We start from the raw sequence: 23,308 nt of genomic DNA on the forward strand, positions 1-23,308 counted from the left end.
GAGTTGTAAATAAAATGTGTAGCTCACTTGTAGGTATGTTAGGTATGAAATAAATGCTTTCTGAGACATCAGTGATGTTTTATAAGTAAATGATCTTGTATTATAAGAAAAACTTGTTATTTTTATTACTTTAAAATTTAATAGTATATAAGACACTATTAACTTCAGTTCCAATGGGACTAGAAGAATAGATTTATTATTCCTTTTATCAAGGAGTTTATTTACTATTTATTAAAGAAGTTGAATGACCAAAGGGGGGCCCAATAACTCTCTTAAGATTACTAGACAAAATGTTGTAGTTGTCACATGAATAATTGTATAGAAATTTTACTGTTCTGTAACTAGTGTCCAATGAGTTTTTTATTTGGTTTTACTTTGGTAGTTTGAGGATAGCATGAGGTTTTTGTTTTTAAATAGTACTATATGTTGTTTGCTTTGGAGTAACTCAATTTAATTTTATGAAGTAAAAATTATTTATCTCATTTTCTAGAAGAGGAGATTTAGAAGCTGAGAGGTTAAATAACTTGCCAAAACCATGTAGTTAGTAAATAATAAAATTGGCATTCAGACTTACTCAATCTGAATTCAAGCCACTGCCCCTAATTTTTATCCTATTTTTGTCACTAAATATATGTCCTATCATTAAATACATTTTAAAACTGTGTTTTGGTAGATGCATAATCATTTATTCATTCTCCTAATTTTTGACACATATATTATTTTTAATTTGTGTATACATTTCCAAATGTGTTTTCAGGATAAATTCCTGCAAATTAGTTACCCATATAATAGAATATAAAATGTTTTATAAGATTTTATTAATCTTATATAAGATTTATAAGATTTTTTAAATCATATGAAATTTTTTAAGAAAAGTTCAAAAACTTTACAATCCCATAGAATTACTAGACAAATGTCTGTCGTTCTTATGGGATTGCCCAAATCAAAACAAACAGATAGCTTCAGTAACACTGTGATACAGGTGATGGTTGGGATAACGAAATAGATAGAGCAAGAACTGGATTATTCGGGCTCATTTGCTCCTTTTATTTATTAAGAACTAAAGCTAAGAAAGGTTAAAGGTCATGACCGGGACTCAAAAGTCAAAGTTAGGTTGAGAGCTTGCCCTGAGTACTATATGATTATTCAGTTTGATTCTTTTGGGTGGCCTGAATGATTCAAAGTTACACTAAAATGAGCATCTGGGATTGGTGTTTGGGTCCACTTTGCTGTTTTCTGAAAGTTTACCTTAAACTCAGAGGACCTTTAAAGTAACCTAAAATGGTCTGCCTTGCAACTGAGATGTACTGTACTCATTGAAGGAGATAAAGTATTCTCGTGGGCCAGGGGGACCTTTGAAACTCTCTTTCATGTGTTGGAATTGGATCTTTCTGACCTAGTGTTAAATAAACAAGGATGATCTTGACCCTGTTTTCATTATTCTGTTGATATAATATGTTTGAACAAAGAGCTACTTGTGTCATTAAAAGCTCAAGACTGATTTTTATATCATTGGCCCAAAATGGAGGGTGTTTCTATTAATCAGTGGTGACTCTATCATGTGATATAGTGTAAACAAAATTTTCAATATAATGTGGTTGGTATACGTCTGCTTAAGGACTAAATTGAAAGATAAACCTCAAAGTTTCAATAGATTAGTGCAATTAAGTGTTGTTCCTTGAAAATTCTGAAGCAGGGTGCGTAATTATCCTTTGTGTTCGAGATAATGCCATGCCAAAGATGTGAAGACAGGGAAAGAGAGAGAGAAAAGAATTAGAGCCCTGACAGCCTCAGGCTAGAAGTGACTCAGTGCATCAACCAAAACGTAAAGATATAGTTCCAGTCCAACAAAAAGAGAGGCTGAAAGGTGTGGAAAAGAACACAAAAACATTTGATGAACTCTCATGGTCTCAATCTGATGTTTGATGCTTTGAAATTATCTAGTTATAACATTGGTTTGCAAGCAATTTAATATTACTTTAAATTTTAAACATATGGATCAAACTTTTATGTTAGTTTTAAATATAATTAAAGGTCAACTGTATGCTAAAATACATACTGCCTTTTAAAGAAATTCTTTTGAGCAAGTCTTGCCTAATGGGTGTGAGATCTGGGCAAGTTACAAATTTTCTAAGCCAGTATCATAACTGAAATTGAGCTAATACTCTCTCATGCATGTGTATGCTACAAAAATAAGGTTACAGGTACCATGTAAACCATTTGGCATTGCTTATTACATGGAAAGTGTTCAAAAATGTGAATTTGTATTTTATATTCATTGATGTTGGTATAATAGTGGGATCTACAATGTGTCCATAATTATCAAAAGGTAGCATATTCTATGTAGATAAGAGATATTTTGGTCAATTCCTAAAATGAAATGTCTGCTTTTTATATATTCTTATTTTTGTAGATCATGGGAAGTTTTAAAGGTCATATCCTTCCTGGAAGCTTCTTTTTAATCATGGGTTTTTGGTGGAGTACAAAGAGTATTCTGAAGTATGTCTGCAAAAAGCAAATGAGGGCTTGCCACCTTGATTCCAAAACATTATTCCATCGAATGGAAATTTTGGAGGGAATTACATTAATCTGCATGGCCTTAACTGGTGAGTAGGACATTTCTGTATTCCAATTTCTTCTTTGAGGTATATCCACATATAAAAAGAAGATTCAACATACAAAATAGAAAATTTGCTATAAAGAATTTTGTGACTCAATGTACATCCTAATTATAACTTTTATCTGATAACAGTTTGTTAGGAAATTGATACTTTATGTTTACACAAAAGCCTATTCCTTAATGAATTAATCACAAAACTTAATTTGCTTACCCAGTCAAAGTGAATTTCCCCTACAGAATTTGTTAGAATCTTTGCAACAATTTTAATATAGATGGTTTTAATACTTGGAGAAATGAAAACTGTTAGAAACTGTTTTTCAAATGACACCAAAATAATCAAGTTCATGTGGTTCAGTAATATGGATTCTATGAAATATTCTGTTTTAGGGTCCTATTTAGGTTCCTAAAATCTTTCTTTTGTACAAGATAAAACCTCTTATTAAATTTTTTTTCATTCTTTCTCTATGACAATAGGATTTTGCTATGGCCATAAAATTACAGAGTAACCATTTCCAAGAAGAAATTTCCTTGCTAAATTCAGTGGATTACACATGCCTAGAAGAGCTTGATAGCTTGGCTTGCCTCATGATAGTTCACGCTCCTTTCTCCAGGGTGTACTGTTATCTTGCTTTTTCCTTTTACTCAGCCCAAGTTCTCTCTGCAGAGCAAGTTTCTCCCTCATTTCAAATAAACTTTGCCACTGCTAAAATAAACAAATAAACAAATTCAATGAATTAACAAATAAGGAAACATCTCAAAGAAAATTAAATTGTTTGTGTAAATGACTAGATCATATGCTATATCTGTCCGAGTCTTCTTTGTTATCTTATTAGGGAAAGCAGAACATTTTAGCACTTTTATTGAGAAGCCAGGACAACCTCTTATTTTGTGGAGGCTCCCCAAAGATGTAATATCTAAGAAGTAATCAGCCTTTATAAGGCTAATCCCATAAATCCAAAACCCTAAGTAAGTCAAGATTTACCTCAGTCATTAGAATGCAATAGACAATTTAACTAAAACCATTAGTATTGAAGATCTGAAGTAGCTGTTTGAATAAATTAGTAATTTTTAACTAAAATTGAAGTTTTAAAAAATACTTTTAATTTTATTTTTTATTTTTTATTTTTTAAGCCTAAATAACCATTGCTAGCCTATTAGGGAACAACTCAGAGAAGGAATCAATGACACAAGACAACAGCAGATTGGAACAGGCAATGGGCATACTTCTCTTGTGCTACTACACATGCTAGGTATAATTATGGAAACTGTGATATGTTCTTTTTCAGGTATAGTTGGGGAACAGTTTATTTCTGGAGGACCCTACCTGATTTTATACAAAGAAGGCCAGTGGAACCAACTGACCGGCTGGCATCATTGTACCATGTATTTCTTCTTTGGGCTGGTGGGTGTGGCTAATATCTTATGTTTCACCATCAGTCCACTTCCAGTCTCCTTAATCAAGTTAATATTGTCAAATGCATTTTTTGTGGAGAGTAAGTATGAGTATTTTTTTGTACTTTTTCTACTAAGTAGGCATTTGTGTAGCTCCTTTTAGTAATACAGCTTTAGTGAAGTTTTGATTAATAGATCAAAGTGAGACATTTTGGCAGTCTTAGGCAGGAGGCGAAGATCTTCCTTACAGATTAATTTAGTGGAACTGGTCAAGCACAGTTAAAATACGCTTTATTCACATTTCACACCTTTCTTAAGGAATTACCTGCAGTGGTTTCTTACCTCCTGGTTGTCTGGGAGACCGTAATTTTCCCGTTTTTAAGAAAGAAAACTGAACTTAGAGAAATGGACCAAGAATATTCAGAAATGGAGCAATCACTTACAGCAGAACACATTTCATTATTTACTAACCAGCTCCTAACATATTAGTATGGCAAAACTCTGTCACTAAACATGGAAAGTAGGATCTAAAACATTCAACTACAAATTGTGAGGCTTTAATTTTGAAAGACTGATAAAAATGAGTGTTTTTATTTAGCTGGTTTTCCTGTTTTCTGTAGAGAAAGTAAACAAGTGTTTAATGATTTGTTTTTATTTACTACAGATATAAGAAATAAGTTTATTATGCAACAACAAAAGCCCCAAATGACTAGGAGACAGTCACTTGCTGACTTTTCTCATCTCCCCCATTTGAAGATAAGAACTTTGAGAACAAAGGCTAGATAAAGGATAGATGCCAAACACTGATAGCATAATTCTCATTATCTCAGGATGTTTATATTTTGAAGGAATATCTTATTTTCTTTGAATAAAATGGCTAGATGGAACTGGACTCTGTCCATGAAATGAAAGAATGCAGCTAATTACTACTTCTTGGAAAGGCAATTCCCAGTTTGTTCCTAGGAAATGAGATTCTAGAAGGTCACACCTAGCAGGGTACACCTTTAAGATTATATTTGCATTTGCTTCCTCCTATGGACTGCATTCATTCAAGGAATCTTCAGCTTCAGTTTGTTCATTTGCAAATGTACCCTAAATATAGGCATCCACCCCTGCTGTGTTTATTATTTATCGTGCTAGATAGGTGATGTTTTGAAACATAGTTAATTGAAAAATGTCATGGCATGTTAGAGGCTAGATTAAAGATTGAAGAAAGTTAGATTTTCAAAATTCCATTATGAAAAGGTAGTTATGATTCCAAGAATGAAAAAAAATGCATTATTGTTGGAGTCAGTGTGGATCTGACCTTTGAAACAGTTGTGCCTGCGTGTGTATAAAATTCTGTGGGAAAAGAGAGAGGTTGACAGAAAGGCAGTGGGTAGCCTTGTGCTTTGCTGAAAAGGATGAACTGTGTGTGTGTGTTTTTTTTTATTATTAGCTTTTATCTTCCACAATCATACTCATGGTCGGGAAATGCTAGACATCTTTGTGCACCAGATGCTGGTGTTAGTCTCTTTTGTGACGGGCCTGCTTGCCTTTATGGAGTTCCTCATGCGGAACAATGTACTCCTGGAGCTGCTGCGGACAAGTCTCATCCTGCTGCAGGGAAGCTGGTTTTGGCAGGTGAGTTGGGCTTCCAGTTTACCTTGCTGTATCTTGGCATGTAACTTCGCCTTTATATGATGGGGCACTTTGATTTTAGACCTCAGAGATTTGTGCTGCCTGGAGTGAGAATGTGGGCCTCATGGAACTGGGTGTTTGTTCGAGTGGCTTAGCAGCCCTGGTGGGGGTGTTGTCAGAGCAGCTGGCTAGAAAGTAGCATGTGCACATCTTCATCGGATACCTAAATATCCATTTGTGTGAGATCTGTTAACTGATATTTTTAATCAGAAGACCTGATTAGAGTAATAGTAAATTGGTGAAATACATAGAAGGCGGGAAGGGAGAAAATATATTCTTCTTGAGAAACAGCTGTATGTTTAGTTCTTGTACTAGATTTTTGTGTATACATTATTTCATTCTGTCAGCGCAACATTCTAGAAGTTGGGCATTATTGTTTCTAATGTACAGCTAGGAAGCCCACGGTAGTCTCCCAGGCTTACACATAATGGATCTAGGTCCTTAAGATGGATTTATCTAACCCTAAAATCTAAGATTTTTTCCATTTTATGACATTAACTCCTTAACTTTCTTGTGTTGCTGAAAAGATGAGTTCCAGTTAGTGAACATGTATTTTATAAGTACTGACAAATAATAATCCAGCATAAAGTCTGGGGTGGAAACAAAATGTGATTTAATGAGGAAAGACATCTTAGAAGAGACTTTTAGTCACTAGAAAGTGGGATTTGGACTGATGATTGGTAGGTGAGGAATTAAGAAATATAATAGTAAAAACAGGATAGGTTTTAAGAAATATAAGGATCAAAACAGTATCGTAGCAAAGGCTTGTAAGGAAGGGCTGGATTATTGGACTACTTTAAAGGAACACTTTTTAGAAAAATATAAGTTCCCAGTAATGAATGTAAAAAGCTGATAATTTATAACTTTATCCAGTTTATATACAGAAGTTCTTTTGTTGCTTGTCATTTACTGGGAACCTAAGCAGCATAAATAGAATGGAGTATAAAACACTATTGTATGCCCTATTCCTCTTAATTGAAATCTTTTATTTTGTACATGCATGTATTAAAAAATAAAAATAAATCTTTAAAATTTTAAAAGAAGTAACTTCTGATCAGCATAACAAGTGAGTTTATACTTCAATGTATTTCATCTCCTCCAAATATGTCACAGTGACAGATAAGATACTATATTTTAAAATACCAGAAAAGTAAAAGGAAATTGAAAAGAAATAAATTCAAAACTAAAAAAGAACATGTAACTATATGTAAGTAAAAAATAAATAAAATCAGCGTAGAAAAACCTTGAGCCAGATACAGGATACAAATGCCCTTCAGGGGTAGAGGTGAGCCATACTTCTACTGGTTTGAGTTGTAGAGCAAAGACAGGGATGGATGGTTGCTGGAGAATAAAGCCAAGCATTTGGAACTCTTTAATTGTATTGTTTGTATATTCAGGATTGCTAATTTTTTTCTGCTTGATCTCTCACTTTATGATATTTGTCTCCTAGAGTTTATTAGTATAGTTCATTTTCAGTTTTTATTTTGTTATAAGGTATCATCTGATTTTCTAGTCCTCTTCGGAGCTGATTTGTGATTTCATTTTTGATTTGTCTTTGCTTTTAAAATAATATATTTATGGCTAAAAATTCTCTTCACTTACTACTGAGTTGCCCATTTGACTGACTTTGAACATTGATTTTCCATTAACTTCCTTACTTAATGTTTTTAGACTGAACATTTTTTTTGTGGTGCCTGGATTGAGCCCAGTGCCTTGCACATTTTTAACATTACCCCACCACTGAGCAATACTGCTCCAAATATATTTTCTTTCTTATTATCCTTGCTAAACTATTTTGTGGACAGATAATGAACTCTTTGTTTTTGGACTCGGTAGTATTGGGGGTTGAACACAGATCTTCATGCATGATAGACAAGAGCACTATCACTGAGGTACAGCCTCAGTCTTTTTTGAAAGTTTTGTTTTGTTACATCTTGGTAAATTGTCTAGTCTGGCCTTGAACTTTAGATCCTCCTGCCTCACCTTCCACATCAGCTAATATTACAGGAATGTGCCAACATGCTCAAATTCTTTAATTAAACAATTTATTTAATAGGCAAACAGAGGAAAGTTCCCTCTTAACCTGTAATACATTGCTTCTTTCCTGAATTATGTTAGATTTAAAGATGTTTTCTCAAAACCCAATCCATATCAAGCAATTAAAAACAAATCCTCATACCCCTTCATTTCACAAGTCATGTTTTCCCCATGTCTCTTGGGTGAGAGAATGTTTCAAGCTCCTATTATTCCTCATTAAAGCATGTGCAATCAGCCAAAGAGGAAGCTGCTTTCTTTGCATCTTTATACTTTGGACAGTAGTTTCCTCTGTATCTCCTAGATCCATCTCCCTCTTCAGTTTTTTGAGGTAAGATCTTTCTGTGTAGTCTAGATCAATCTTTCACTTGGTTTGAAGCCCAGGCTGACTTTGAACTCTTGAATCAGCCTCCCAAGTACAGGGCTCAGGCTTTGGGCAAAGGATACTGATCCACTGTGATTCCGACTGCTGTTTGTGTGAAGGCTGCAATAATTTTTCACCTAGTGAGTAACTTAAAACAACAGAAATTTACTCTTTTATTGGCCTTTAGGCCAATAATCTGAAATGAAGGTAAAATAAAGCCTGGAGGGAAAATCTATGATGTGTGCTCTCTGGTTTGGTTGTTAGAAATTCTCAGTATTCTGTGGCATTTAGTTTGGAACAGCACATCTTCACCCTCTGCCTCCATTATCTTGCGATATTTTCCCAGTTATTGTTTTTGTTATTCTCTCTTCATGTGATCTTTTTTATTATGATTCTCAACATATAATTATTATTAACTATTAATTATGCAGCAGAATGAGACTCACTCTGATAATAACACCCATGCCTGCATACATGTGGAATAAACATGTACACACCTTTTCCATCCTCATCAGCTCCTCACTCTGGCATCTTCCCTTCTTCCTAGTAATCCTCTTCTATTTAAACTGAGTAGCCTACTTTGTTTTCCAAGGATCCTCTGGTTCCATTCATTTTTCTGCAAAAAACAGGATTTCATTTTTGGCTGAGTCATACTCCATGGTGTATATACTATATTTTCTTTCCCCTTTCATCTGTTGATGGGTACCTAGGCTAATTCCATATCTTAGCTATTGTCAATAGGGATCAAAAAATACAAGTATGCAGTTATCTCTTTGTATGCTGATTTCACTTTCTTTAGCTTATGATCATAATTTCAGTAGCTGGAGTATATGGCAATTCTTCTATTTATTTATGGAGGAATGTTCATACTATTTTTCGTAGTTGCTATCCTAGGGTACATTTCCATCAAAAGTGCACAAGGAACTTTTTTTCTCCATTTCCTCTTTAGAATTTGTTACTTTCTATTTATAATATTCATTCTAATTGAGGTTAGATGAAATCTCATTGCAGTTTTGATTGCACATCCCTGAAATATAATAGTATTGAGCATTTTTCATATATTTATATGTCATTTACAATTCTTTTGTTGAAAAGCATCTATTCAGATCATTTACCTATTTTTTTACCTGAAATATTTATTCTTTTGTTATTGATATTTTTGAATGCTTTATATATTCTATGTATTAATTCTCCATCAGATAAAAAGCTAGCAAAATTTTTCTCTCATTCTGTAGGTTGTTTCTTCACCTTTTTTTTCCCTTTGCTGTGCAGAAGACTTTTATTTTGATGTAATGCATTTATTAAATCTTGCTTTTGTTTCCTATGCTTTTGCAGTTCTATCTAGAAATTCATTGCCTGTACCAATATCGTGAAGTGATTCCTCTATCTTTACCTTTAGTAGTTACAGAGTTTCAGGTCTTACCTCAAGATCTCTTATCCATTTTGTGTTGATTTTTGAACAAAGTGAGAGGATTTAGTTTCAATCTTATGAATATGGATATCCACTTTTCCCACAGGTATTAACGAGGCTTCACATGACATTTTATGAGGATGTTAGTCATTGGATTAGAGCCAAATCAACTCCAGAAATACCTCCCTTTAATTTGATTACACCTATAAAGACCCTATTTTTATTTTTTTTGGCTCCCTCTTCAAAGTTAAAAAGATCCTATTTTATAAGGAGCTCACACTGAGGTAGTAAGAATTAAAATTACAACATTTTGGAGGACACAGTTTAGCCTACAGCAGCTGCTGATCTTTATCTCTGTTAATTGGAGTTAATCACTTCAGAGTCAGGGGTCCATGGGTTCTGTGGGTGGCACACAGGAGCACTGGTGAAGCTGCTGTGTGGTTGTCAGGGAGCAGGTCTTCCTTTCCTTACACTGCATTCCTGTAAGCTGCCTTTCTAAAAACAGGATTTTCTATCACTTATAAGAATTGCATTAAGGGAAACACAAGAAAAGCAGATTTCTTGGATCTTACACTCTGGTCTAAAAGTGGGCCTTTGAACTGGGAGTTGAAAATGAGACTTTGCTCTTGTTGTTTCAAACAGTGAATACACAGAAGTTGGAAATGCTTGCTTTCTTCCAGAAGCTTCAAAGAAGCCTCTAATTACTTTGGTCTTCATAGAGAACTCTCCTAAAAGAATATAAAAGGTATAAAATACCAGTGTGTCCAAAGTATTAGGCAAACCAGCTAGCTAAAATTTTATCTGTATTTTCTGTGTACTGTAGTGTAATTTTCCTTCCTTCCTCTTTCTTGTTTCCTGCTTTCTTATCTTTCTACCTTTCTTCCTTCCCTCCTTCCTTCCCTCATTCCCTCCTTTCCTTCTTCCTTCTTCCTGTCCTTTCTTCCTTCCAGTTGGTATGTGTTTGTAATACATAATGATTACATTCATCTTGGGGAACTGACACATGTACACATTGCATCTTAATCAATTTTATCTCCTCTTCCTCTCACAGTGATTTCCTCTCTTCTGATTCTCAAATGCCATTTTCATCTTCATTAAGTCCCTTCCTATTCCCTGTCATTTCTGCTTTATTTTGCTTTTTAAATTATTTATACTTTGGGCATCTTATACACAAGAGAAACCATACAATGTTTAAACTTTTGTGTGGGATTTATTCCACTGTATTTTCACTTTAATACCTGATATATCTTTTCATCTTTATTGACACTTTTATCTTTCGGAATGTAGTTATGTTCTAGTGTAGAGTCCTATTTTTTGGTGAGCAAGCCATGGCACAATTGGTGTAGACACATTTACAACTGTAGAAGTTGGGGTGGCAAGGTCACACACTAACTTTCCTATCTGTAAACAAGTCAGAGCATTCTGTCTCCTGGGATGTAAAGGGAGGAAGAAATTAGTATAAAGTACTTCACTAATTTTAACTAAAGTGATATTTTGAGAAAAGTTATGACAAAATTTATGTAGATAAATGCATAGGTTCAGCACAAAAAGAGGAAACCCTGCTCTACTGTGCTCCATTATGTCAAACAGGTTGTCTGAGTGATCACTGGCAGGGTGCACATATTTCTATTCATATTTGCACCTGGGAATACAGGGTCCAGGTTGCCAGATATTTTTATTCTTAGAAAAAGCTGGAAAAGTGTTCAAGTGATAGTCCTTACTTTTTAAATGTTATCAATTAATTTAGCATAAAAATTTGCAGACTAGAAAATTATTCTTATGAATTAGATTTGCCAGTGCTTTGAATTAAATGGATTGCCCATATGTAATGTATGCTTTGATTTAGTGCAGTGCAGTGAGATATAATCTAGCTCATTTTTGTTACAGGGCTTGCTCTTTTGCCAGGATGCTCTTGAACTCCTGTAACAATACTCCTGCCTCAGCCTCCCCAGTAGCTGAGACACATACAGACTACTACTGTCTTTGATCATAATCTTTGTTTTAAGAGTAACTCTATCCTTGGTTTTGACTGACAGCTTTGTTTTGCCATATTTGACTTTATTCTCTTCCAAAAAAAAGTAATAAGAACTAAGGAGTAATAAAACCCAAAATGTGCAAATTTTGTTGTAAAAAAGAGAGGGAAAAAAATGCCCTTAAGGATACAACTCCAAGTGTGTTTAGGGGTGTTAAACAGCTGACCATATTAATGTTTTTGGTTGGATCATTGAACACAACTGTTTGCAGTCTCTCTGTTTGAATGTTCACTTTGTATGCTTTGATACTGTGACTTGAGCAACTATCTCTAAGACGATAATGTGTAATCTATTAACTGGTGATTTCTTACTGTTTTTTTTTTGTAGTTCTGTATTACTTGTACCCTTACACCGCTTTGTCTTGTTTTGTTTTTTCTCTTTTTCCTTTTAAATAAAATTTTAAAAAAAGAGTAACTCAATATTATGACTTCATGGGAAAGCTTCTTCCTTTTTTTTTAAAATCTTTTGGGACTGAGTCTCACTGTGTAGTTCAGGCTGGCCTTAAACTCTCTATATAATCCAGGTTGGCCTCAAACTCACAGCAGTCCTTCTGCCTCAGCCTCCTGAGTGCTAGGATTACAGGAATGCACCACCACGCAGGGATCAGAACTTCCATCTTGATTCTTATATTCAACCTATATGAGAATTGCTGAGATGTTGCAGACTGACATTGTTATCCAGGCCACTGGCCTCTATATTGTCCTATGTGGAAAGGATATATGGGAAAGACACATGGGATAGAGAAGAAAAGATAATAAATAATTGTTGAGGCCAGATATTTCTAGTTTGGAACCTTGCTTTAGTCATTCGGGTGTTTTCAATACTGAGGAAATTATTAAAGTTATTGAGTTCCATTTTTCCCTCTAGATAGAGATAACAAAGTCTCTTTCTTGGAACTGCTTTGAGGACTAAGAACTATTGTGAGATTTATGTGTACCAATAAAAGCAAAGATCCCAGCACCTGGGGAACCTTCTGTGAGATGCTGTAAGTGGTAGTTCTCTTGTAGTTAAAATGAATTCATAAATAGGAATCAATGGTTAGGGCACTAATCTTAGTTTTTGCTGATTTGCTCAGAATATCTGAAATTTCAAGCAGGAATGAAGTTAAAATTTCACTCACTATCAGACACTAATTGCTTTTTTCTGTCAGATTTTATTTAAATGTGTAATCATGCACAAGTCATTAAACCACTCACTTTTCTTATCGTGATAGTTAGGATAATAATGAACATGAGGGGAATAAACCATACCCAAAGGGCCACTGTAGGGAATCACTTAAGCCATGTACATGACACATGGCCAGTAGACAGGAGACATTTGGTGTTCCATTTTATTTAATTCTACAGACTTGAAATCTATCTATCTAACTAATATGGTGTGTTTATTTTTTGTTGGAATAAACTTCATATATCACAGAATTAGACCTTTTTAAAGTGTACAATTCAGGGGCATTTATTCAAAGTATTGTATCCTTATCACCTATAACAAGCTTCAAAACATTTTCATCTCTCCAAAAGAATACCCTGGACCTGATAAAAATTATTGCTCTTTCCTCTCAGTCCGTAGAAACCACTAATTGGCTATTTGTCTTTGCCGATATTTACATATTTTGGAAATTTAATGTGAAACAAAATCATATAATATGTGACCCATTTTTTCCTAGTTAAATAATATAATATTTTTTGAGTTTTATTGATGTTGTAGCATGTATTAATATTCATTCCTTTTTATGACTGATTAATATTACATTGTATGGGTATGCACATTTTTTTATCATCAGTTGATGGATATTTGGATTATTTTCTTATTTTGACTATTAAAATAATGCTGCTGTAGATATTTACATACAAATTTTTGTCTACTTTGAGTATGTACCCAGTAGTGGAATTGCCAACTCATATAGCAATTTGACAACCAACTTTCTAATTGTCAGCTATTAATCCATTGAGGCTACACATTCTCATCAACAATGTGCTGTGTAAGGATCCCAATCTCTCCTTATGCTTACCAACACTAACAGTTTTTTGTTAATTGTTATTATTGCCATTGTACAAAGTGATAGTTCCTTGTATTTTGATTTACCTTTCCCCAGTGATGGTGATATTACTCATCTCTCCATGTGCTTATTTACTATCTGTTTACTTGCTTTGGAGAAATGTTTTTTGTTGCCAATTGAAATGATTTTGGAGGGTTATTTTTCGTCTTTTACATTATGTACAATAATCCTTTATCAGATACATGATTTACAGATATTTTCTCCAATGTGATGAGTTGTCTTTTTATTTACTTAACAGTATCCTTTGAAAATAAAGTTTTTAATTTTGATGAAGTTCAGTTTATGTGATTTTTCTCTGATACATTGTATTTGGGTTACCAAATCCCAGGTTATAACACTTTCTGTTTTCTTGTAAGAGTTGTATGGTTTTAGAGTTAATTTTGTATATATAGTAAGGTGGAAGTCCAAATTTAGTGTTTTTAATATGAAATCCAGTTGGCCCAGCACCATTTGTTGAAGGGATTCTTATTTCTTCATTTGAGTGACCTTGAAATCTTGTTAAAATTCAATGGATCATAGATATATGGTTTTATTTCTGGACTCAATAATATTTCTTTGAACTATATGCATGTCTTTATACTATTACAATTTTGTTTACTATAGTTTTGTAGTAAACTTTGAAATAAGGAGGTGTCTGTCCTTCAACTTTGATTCTTTTTTCCCCTTGGTTAATTAGGTCAACTGCAATTGCATATGAAATTTGCAATCAATTTTTATTTATGCAAAAAAGCAATTAAGATTTTAATAGGAGTTGCATTAAATCTGTAGCTAGCTTTGGGTGGTTTTATAATCTCAACAATATTAAGCCTAGTCTTTATAAATGCAACACCTTTTCATTTCTTAAGATTTACTTTGATTTATTTTAACAATGTTGTATAGTTTTTGGTGTCCAAATCCTGAATTTCTTGCATTTCATTTTATTTTATTTGGGAAATGGTATTGAGGATTCATCTTAGAGCCTCGTGCATGCTCGACAAGCACTGTACAATACAGTTACCATCCCAGCCATGAGTTTCCTTGACTGGATTTATTTATTTATTTTACTTTTTTCAATGTTCTTGTAATTGGAATTATTTTCTTAATTACATTTTGGGTTGTTCATTGCTTGTCTGTTAAAATACAACTGATTTTCATGAGTTGATTTGCAACATACTAAACTGGTTCATTAGTCTTGATAATTTTTTGGGTAGGTTCTTTAAGATTTTCTCTATACAGTATAAGATCATGTCATTAGTAAATATAGATAATTTTACTTTTTCCTTTCCAATAGAAATGTAACCCCCTTTTTATTCCTAATTGCTGAGCTAAAATTTCTAGTATATTTTTGAAAGAAGTGAAGTAAGTAAACATCTCTTAAAAGTTTTTATTAGTATATGTTTGTGGTATATAACAATTATATTCACTTTGGGGTATTGGTATATATGAATCATATTTTGATTATTTTTTGACCAGCTCCCCCTTTCACTATGTCCACAAAGTCTAATTCATTGTTTCCTAAAATCTTTATTTGGTTCTCTAAATTTATACTTCGAGTTTCTCATGTAAGAGAATGTGTAATATTTTACCTTCTATGTCTGATTTATTTCCTTTAACATTAAGATACTAAGATCTATTTATTTTCAACTAATGATTTAAACTTACTCTTCTTTATGACTAACACTCCATTGTGAATACTTACGAGGGATCCCCTAGCCATTCATCTGTTGATGAGTATACAGGTTGTTTCTATAACATAGCTATTGTGAAGTGGATTGCTATAAACATGAATATGAATGTATCACTCTAATATGATGATCAGAAGAGGCATGGTTGGATCAAATGAAGCTTCTGTTTTTAGGTTTTTGAGAAATTTCCATACTGATTTCCATATTAATTGTACTATTTTACATTCCTACCAACAAGGTAGAAGGTTCCTCCTGCCCCCAACCTCACCAATATTTGATTTTTAGTCCTTGATTCTAGCTATTTCTTTTGGACTAAGACAGAATGTCAATACTGTTTTGAGTTGCTTTTCCTTTATAGCTAAAGTTGCTGAACATTTTTTATGTTCTTACTGGCCGTTTACACTCTTTTGAGATGTATCTATTCACTTTAGTTGCCTATTTTTAAATTGGGTCTTTTGTTTTGGGAGGCATAACTGTATGCCTAGAAAATATATGTATGCATTTTTTTGGTAGAGTTGCTAATTATTGACTCAGTTTTAATGTCTGTTGTTTGTTAATTCAAAGATTTCTATATTCTTGGGTTAATTTTTGTAAGTTTTGTGTGTCTAGGAATTTATCAATTTCTTCCAGATTTTCCAGTTTTTTGGATTACAAATTTTCAAAATAGTTTCATATATTACTGTGGATTTCATCAGTGTCTGTCATTTGCTTTCTTCGTTTCTAATTTCACAGATTTGGATTTTTTTGATTCGCTTGTTTGCTTTCTTTTTTATAAATTTAGTTAATGGTTTAATGATCTTTCTCTTCTTAAAGAGATAACTGATGCACTGATTCTTTGTATTTTTAGTCTCGATTTCTGTGGTTTCTATTTGAATCTTTATAATTTCTTTCTACAAGTTTTAGATTTGATTTGCTCTTACTTTTCTAGGCCCTTAATATGTATCATTAAGTTATTTATTTGGCAATACTGTATTTTTCTAATGTAGTTGCTCAGAGCCATAAATTTCTCTATTGCAACTGGTTTCATTGTGACACACAGGTTCTGGTACTGCCATTATCACTTCATTCTTGTAACCCTTAAATTTCTTCTCTGATTTTTTTCTGTCCACTGAATATTTAGGAATGTATTGCTCTCCACATGTTTGCATATTTTCTGCAGTTTCTTTTGCTGTTGATTTCTAGTTTCAATTTTATTGCATGGTGATCTAATAGAATGTAAAAAATTTTTTCAATTTTTTGTATTTATTTTAAATGGTTTATGACCAAACATATTGTTTATTTTGTACAAAGTTCTAGAAACTGCTAAGAAGAATGTGTATTCTGTTGTTGAATGAAATACTTTGTAGGTATCTGTTAAGTCTATTTGTTCAATGTTGTGATTCAACTCTGATATTTCTTTTTTTGGTTTTGGCTTGGTTGGTCTCTTTGTTAGAGTGTGGTGTTATCTTTCCTTCATGTCAAGAGGCTTTTGTTTTATGAAATTTCATATGCTGATATTTGATGCATATGTATTTACAATTGCTACTTCTCCTTTACCAATATGTAATTGGTCTTGATTTGAAGTCTACTTTGTTTGAAATTGGGATAGTTCTGCTTTGTTGTTTGGGGCTCCAGTTGCATGAAGTATAATTTTCCATCCTTTCACAGCCTGTGTGTTTTTTGACAAGTGACATTTCTCTTTTCTAGTTGAGTTTTGTTTTTTATTCCAGTTTGCCAGTTGATATCTTTTGATTGGTGAGTTAACACCAGGTACTTTGAGTGTTGTTACTGAAGGGTATTTACTGATTCTTATCACTCTATTCTTTTTGGTGATGATTCATTCCTATTCTGCTTTAGTTTAACTAATGTTGCAATTAGAGTTAGATGTATTCTTTCCTTTGGGCTCTTTAGTAACTTTGGTTTAGTAATTTTGTGTTTACAGTTTCCTTGACTATTTTCTGCAGTGCTTGTTTGGTGGTCATGAATCTTTTTAGATACTCTTTTCATTAATATTAAAGCATATTTCCAAGTTGTATTAATCTTTACTGGAAATTGTTTTCTTCTAAGGCTTGAAAAACTTCATTCCAAGTTCTTCAATCTAAGGCCTGTTTTGAGAAATCTGAAAGCAGGTATCTTTTTGTTGTTTTTAATCACAGAAGGAAAGCTTCCATGTTTTATTTAATGAAGTTTGTGTACATTCATTAATTTTACAACATTTTTACTCTGATTTTGAAATAGAGTAAAACGACACAATATAGACATGTAGCGAATTCTGAAATTTTACCCATCCCCAGAAATAAGTACTATTGGTATTTTGAAACTTGAACAATAACTACTCTTTTAATATTTTTCAGATATATAGCTTGGCAGATATTGTTTATATTATTAAAATAAGAAGGAAAAAAACCAATGTCATATCTGCAGTACCTCACATAAGTGATGATAGCTACGAAACATTTTGAAATGTGCTATCTTTGAAAATTTGTTGGTTATTTTAATATGTGCTTTCTGGTTTTGAATTTTAGATTGGTTTTGTCCTGTATCCCCCCAGTGGAGGTCCTGCATGGGATCTGAATGATCATGACAATATTATGTTTCTTGCCATATGCTTTTGTTGGCATTATGCCTTATCCTATATCATCATTGGAGTGGATTATGCTTTTGTCACCTGGTAAGTTAGTACCTTTTGCTCATGGAAGAAGATTCATTCTTTGGTATACATGTATGATCATCGAGGTTTAATATTTTTGAACTAAAAATTCAAAAGCTCTTTTTCATTCCTTACCATTTCATAAGACAGAGTAGTTTAGGTGAAGAATATCTATAAATGCAGATATTTTCAGTAAAAAGAATATATTCTGATTTGAAAGTGAAAAAGCTGTGCCTCTGATCCACGACTCATTTGTTATCACCCTCTTCTTTGCATGTGCTGTTTACTCTTTTGAGTGATCCGCCCCAGTCTGTAGTGAGTCATTTACCCATGTGTATAGATTGTATGTACAGTAGTTTCTAAGCTTCGAACTATTATTTCACAAACTCCTGTGAAATTCTTTAAATTTGAGGACCTGCAAATCTTGGCATGAACTCCACTATTTCCAAAAGTTATGTGGTACATTTTTATAAGAATCCTGATACAATGTTCCATGAACAAATGACAACCAGTCAACAAATAGGTAAGAACATATATGCGTAGGCATGGTGCCTATTGGCTACTTAATTTCAGAACAATTATTTAACCACAACAAGTCTCAGTTTTGTTATTTGTAAAATTAGGATAATAATGGTACCTAAATTAGAGCATGTGTTTAAACTGTTTAAAACATAGTAAGAGTTCAATAAACATTATCATAACCCTTTTGTTGTTGTTCTCCTCCCCTTGCATTTTCTTTCTCCTTTCTCTTTGGTACAAAAAAATATGAAGTTTAGATCTTACTTATGAGGAATTTTTAGTCCTGTAGTTAGGACCAACTTAGAGAAATATACAACTAAAATTCAGGAATTAAGGGGGAAAAAAGACAAAGCATTGTTAGAGCTTAGGGGATGTTTCTCAGCATTGAAAATTAAGCCTCAACTTGTAAGATAAGTGGGAATAAAAAGGATGATAATGATTTTTTTTCTTAAGGTATCTAGTGCCAAACCCTAATGAATTTAGCTAATCGCAGTTACCAGGTTTAAAGACTCCAGCGCCTAATCCTCTAGAATTCAATCCTGCTTGAAATGTCCTTTATCTGCAATGTTTTATATTTACGGTGTTCAACACGGCAGCCACTTGCTAGTGAGCATTTGAAATGGGGCTAAGTATCATGTAATTTTTCTGTGCATATGTAGGTAATTTAACTATTCATGTGCAGATACTGGCTACCATATAAGATGCTATACATGTAAAAGATTCCTAGAATGCTGGAGCCTCTTCGAGGTCTACTGGGTCTCAGCTTCAGTTAGAAACTGCTTTCATTCTCCCTGGATATAAACTCCAACTCAACCCTCCTGCTTTATGTTTGTGTTTTATGACTACTACTGACACTGGGTTTTAGAAACTATTCTCTTGTCTAATTCCCAAATGTCATTGCTAGACTTTGGGCCAGCCCATTTTCATCTGTGGTTGACTCCTTTTAGAGGTTTAAATTTTAGTGGGTGCCCAGAAATTTTGTCTCCTTATTGCCTGACTTCTACTTCTGTTCCATTCTCCAAAAGCATGTGCATGAATTCATCCTTGAGGCTGTCTCTACCTCTGAGTGAAACTTGACTTCTTCCCCTTTTGTTCTAGGCTGACAACTGGGCCTCATCTCCATAAGGTCTGGGCAGCCTCCAAGAATAGTGCCAGAATTCAAGGAAATTTTCTCCCCCATGTCAGATCCCCTCCAGAGTCAGAAGAAGATTATGACCTCTTCCTGTTTCAAAAACCTTCAGAAGACTGATATACTTATTTATTTACCGTTCTCTAGAAACCAAAAAGTCCTTTCTTGTCTTTAATAACAACTCTTCCTGACCCATCACATGTCATTTTAATCTTTGTGACCAGACATTCCCCTCTGTCAGATCTATCCACAATACATGCACATGTCTTCTATGAAAGCTTCTGTGACTCTTGTAGCTTTTGCTCATCTTGCATCCTAAGCTTTACTGCACTTTTGTATCTACTAGACAGTTCAGCAGTTGTGAACTGTCTTGTACTGTTGACTTCTGGGTCTTATGTGTTAGCTAGATTGTTGTCTGTTTGTGAAAGAAACCTTTCATAGTCCCACACCTGCCGGCACACTGCTAAACGTAAAGTATATGCTTAATAAACATTTGTTGGCTATTTTAATAAATTTGTGCTTTTTGAATATGTAAACATAGGCTTCATTTGTTGAAAACCATGTTTTATATGCTTTCTGGTTTCATTTTCTTATTGCTTTTGGGACGATAAAACCAAGAGTTCAATATTTCTAAACATATTTTGATAAAACTTAAAAATCATAACTTTAAAATATTTACAGATTCAGTACTACCTTTTGATGAGGTCATATGACTGGCTCTTTTGGTCGTAAATTTCAGGCCAGTGAGCCTTGAAAACTTGCTGGTCAGGATTTCACTGTGTAATACTTTATAACTAATTCATAATAATAAGTGTCAGGATTTGAGATAAAACTGAGACCCTCATTGAAGTGTAAGTAGGTTATGAACTGTATTGCTTCTAAAATATCTGAAAGATAAATCTGCACTACTCAGTTTTTCAGAGGAATAGTTGAAAGAAAGACTGGCCCATCCAGTTCCACGCTTGCAGTGTTATTTCCTTATCTATTAGTCATAGGTGAGATCAAACTGTGTGGAAATCTCATTACTTGATTATACTTTATTTCACATTTAAACACTTCTGTTGCACAAAACTAATTCAAAAGTCATCCTTTTATTGGTAGGAAAATGTTATCATACAGACGTATCTTCTAGGCATTGAATTGTATAAATGATTTTGACCAACACATAGAGAAGTCCAAATGCCAGGCAGTTTTCTGGAAGTAGATCCACTATCTCAGTTCTGGTTTTTTATCAGACTAATGACATTAAATGAATAAAACATGTGAGATCAAGTGCACAAACGCACCCTGACCCTAGTTCAGTGGCTGGCATCATATTAGTAACTAGCCTTTATTAACACTTTATCTTTGTTTCCTCAGATGTAAATCTGCCTTCAGTAGTTATATCCACATAAGCAAATCCTAGAGCTTCACTTGGTAGATAAAGCCTGATAAAAGTTTCTGAATGTGTTTCAGTTTGGCGTTCTGTAGCAGCAGCAGATGCACCTTAGAGACAAGAAGTGGGAAACAGGAGGAGTCATCAGAGTCTGTGTTAACAACTGTTTTCAATAAGTAGCCATGAATTGTTTTATTAATCACAAGAGTCTTCAGGAATGAAACTAATCAATTACTTAATTGTGTTTCACATGTATAGAACTTGTGTAATGTGGAAATAACATGGAATTTTTTTTCTTTTGGAGACAAGGTCTTGTTATACAGTTCAGGCTAGCCTTAAATTCATTATGTAACCCAGACTAACCTAAAACTTGCACATAGAGATCCTCCTGCCTCAGCCTGCAGAGTACTAGCATTATAGGTGTGTGCTACCATGCCCGGCCTAACATGTGGTTTTAAAAAGATGACAAAAATCCTCTTCAGTCTTTGATGTGTTAGACAGTACCAGCCTTTTGTGAGAACCATAGCTTAAAGGTGTGAGGACACTGGGTTCAACACAGTCAATTAATAATTAAGAAAAATAAATTTGAACAATTTTTCTTGGCCCTTAAGCTAGCAGATTTTATTGATACTGCTCAGACCTTGTTGTATAAAGGAGTTAATGTTAAATTGGAAGTGAAGAATTAACCTCTATGAAAATGTGACTTATATGAGCTCCTGGCACATTTTCCCAAGTAAGAAATGTCAAATGTGTGTTGAACTACTATTATGTACCAAACATTGCTCTGGATTCTGCTTTGGTTAAAGTAGCAAATAAGATGAAATCTCTGCTCTTATAAAGCCTTAGTATGACTTAGAGCACAAGTAAAGTCATGACAATCTGACAAGGACAGTCAGAATTTCATCAGAAGAGAAAGTAAGACATGGCTTGAATCCTTTGTAAGTCCTTAGTCATTCATGTGTGGTAAATAAAACTGGAAGAAAGAAGAAGAAGTATAAGAGGGAGAGAGAAAAGGAGGAAAGTCAGAAAATAAGAATTAAGAGCCAAAAGATGACAAGCCATACATAGTCTGAGAGGAGAAGCAAGAAGTTAATTTGCCCTTCCTGTGAGCTAACACAAGCTACGTGGGACCCAGCAAGAGAAACAACTCATTCTGTACTCCCTGTAAGTCAACGGAAGCCATTCTGGGCCTGGGAAGAGAAACCAGGAACTAATTTATCCTTCTCATGAGTCATCACAAGCCATGTGGGGCCCTGGAGGAGAAAGAAGCCAATATACTATTCCTGTGAGTGGGAAGAAGTTTTTTCTAGAAGGAGAAACAAGAAACTAATGCACCCTTCCCATAAGCCAGCACAAATTATGCAAGGCCCAGGAGTACAAACAAGTCATTTTGCCTTTCCCATGAGTCTGTAGAAGCCATGCTGGGGTCTGGGAGGAGTAATAAGAAGCTAATTTGCCCTTCTTGTAAGCCAGCACAAGCCTTGTGGGACCTGGGAGGAGAAAGAAGCCAATATGCCTTTCCCGTGAATTGCCAGAAGACATGCCAGGCCTGGAAAGAGAAACAAGAAGCTAATTCACCCTTTGCATGAGCCAGCACAAGCCATGTGGGACCCAGGAGGAGAAACTGGTGACCTAGCTGGTGTGTGGGCTGGAAGACAATAAATCCCCCCCCCTTCCTGTAAGCAATCAACTGATTTGGAACACTGGCTGAGTTGATAGCAGTTAAGGTACAAAAACAACTTAATGTTTGTATTGTTTGACTAGCTTTGCAGGCCTAAAGCCACAGTTTTAATGTGTATTACAAGGATAATTATATGCAGTATAGCAAACATAGGGCTTTCCTTCTGTCTTGGCTTTGAAATCCAATATTGTTTTCACTGTTTTGTCTTGTTCCATTTTATTGTTTTGTTTTATTCAATATTCTGTTTTGATTGCTTTTATTCTGTTCTATTTTATTTGATTTTATTATGTCTGATGGTATAGGCAACAGTTTTGAAGATAATAAGAGACATTATGGTAACCATTGTTGATTTCCTATTATCCTGTTTTCAAGTCCCCTATCACTTTCAGTGTTCTGTTTTGTTTGGCTTTATTCTGTTTTATTTCATTTGGTTTTGTTCTCTTTAAAAAATAAATAAAGAAGATGCAGATAGACCAGGAAAATTTTATCCAAAAGAAAATTAACTTTGATTTGGTTTATCAAATTTGTTTCCATTTCTGTATGCATCTCTGGAAATTATTTTATTGATGTATATGTAATGCAGTGTGTTAAGATAAATGTGCACAGAAAAAGCTTTACATAATTCTTTTTTCTTTTTTCGTGTCATCAGGGAAGTGGAGAGCCTGATGAACTTTGTCATTAAGCAATCTCAGATATTTCATTCTCAAAAATTATAATCCCT

The 23,308-nt window shown here is 33.9% G+C and overlaps 1 protein-coding gene across 4 annotated transcripts in view; it reads left to right on the plus strand.

The window, feature by feature from the left end:
- Tmem45a (transmembrane protein 45A) overlaps nt 1-23,308 on the plus strand; it is an 87,590-nt gene that overhangs the window by 63,087 nt on the left and 1,195 nt on the right. For all 4 annotated transcript variants that reach the window (XM_063224836.1, XM_003469251.4, XM_063224837.1 and 1 more), the window contains 4 exons: nt 2,414-2,606; nt 3,907-4,113; nt 5,451-5,635; nt 17,759-17,904. In XM_063224836.1, the coding sequence (XP_063080906.1) occupies nt 2,417-2,606; nt 3,907-4,113; nt 5,451-5,635; nt 17,759-17,904 (728 nt within the window). In that variant the 5' untranslated portion in view covers nt 2,414-2,416. The remainder of the gene's footprint in view (nt 1-2,413; nt 2,607-3,906; nt 4,114-5,450; nt 5,636-17,758; nt 17,905-23,308) is intronic.

This window comes from Cavia porcellus, unplaced genomic scaffold (assembly GCF_034190915.1).
Source record: "Cavia porcellus strain 051 isolate PalLab524CR breed Dunkin Hartley unplaced genomic scaffold, mCavPor4.1 scaffold_15, whole genome shotgun sequence".
Lineage (NCBI taxonomy): Eukaryota > Metazoa > Chordata > Mammalia > Rodentia > Caviidae > Cavia > Cavia porcellus.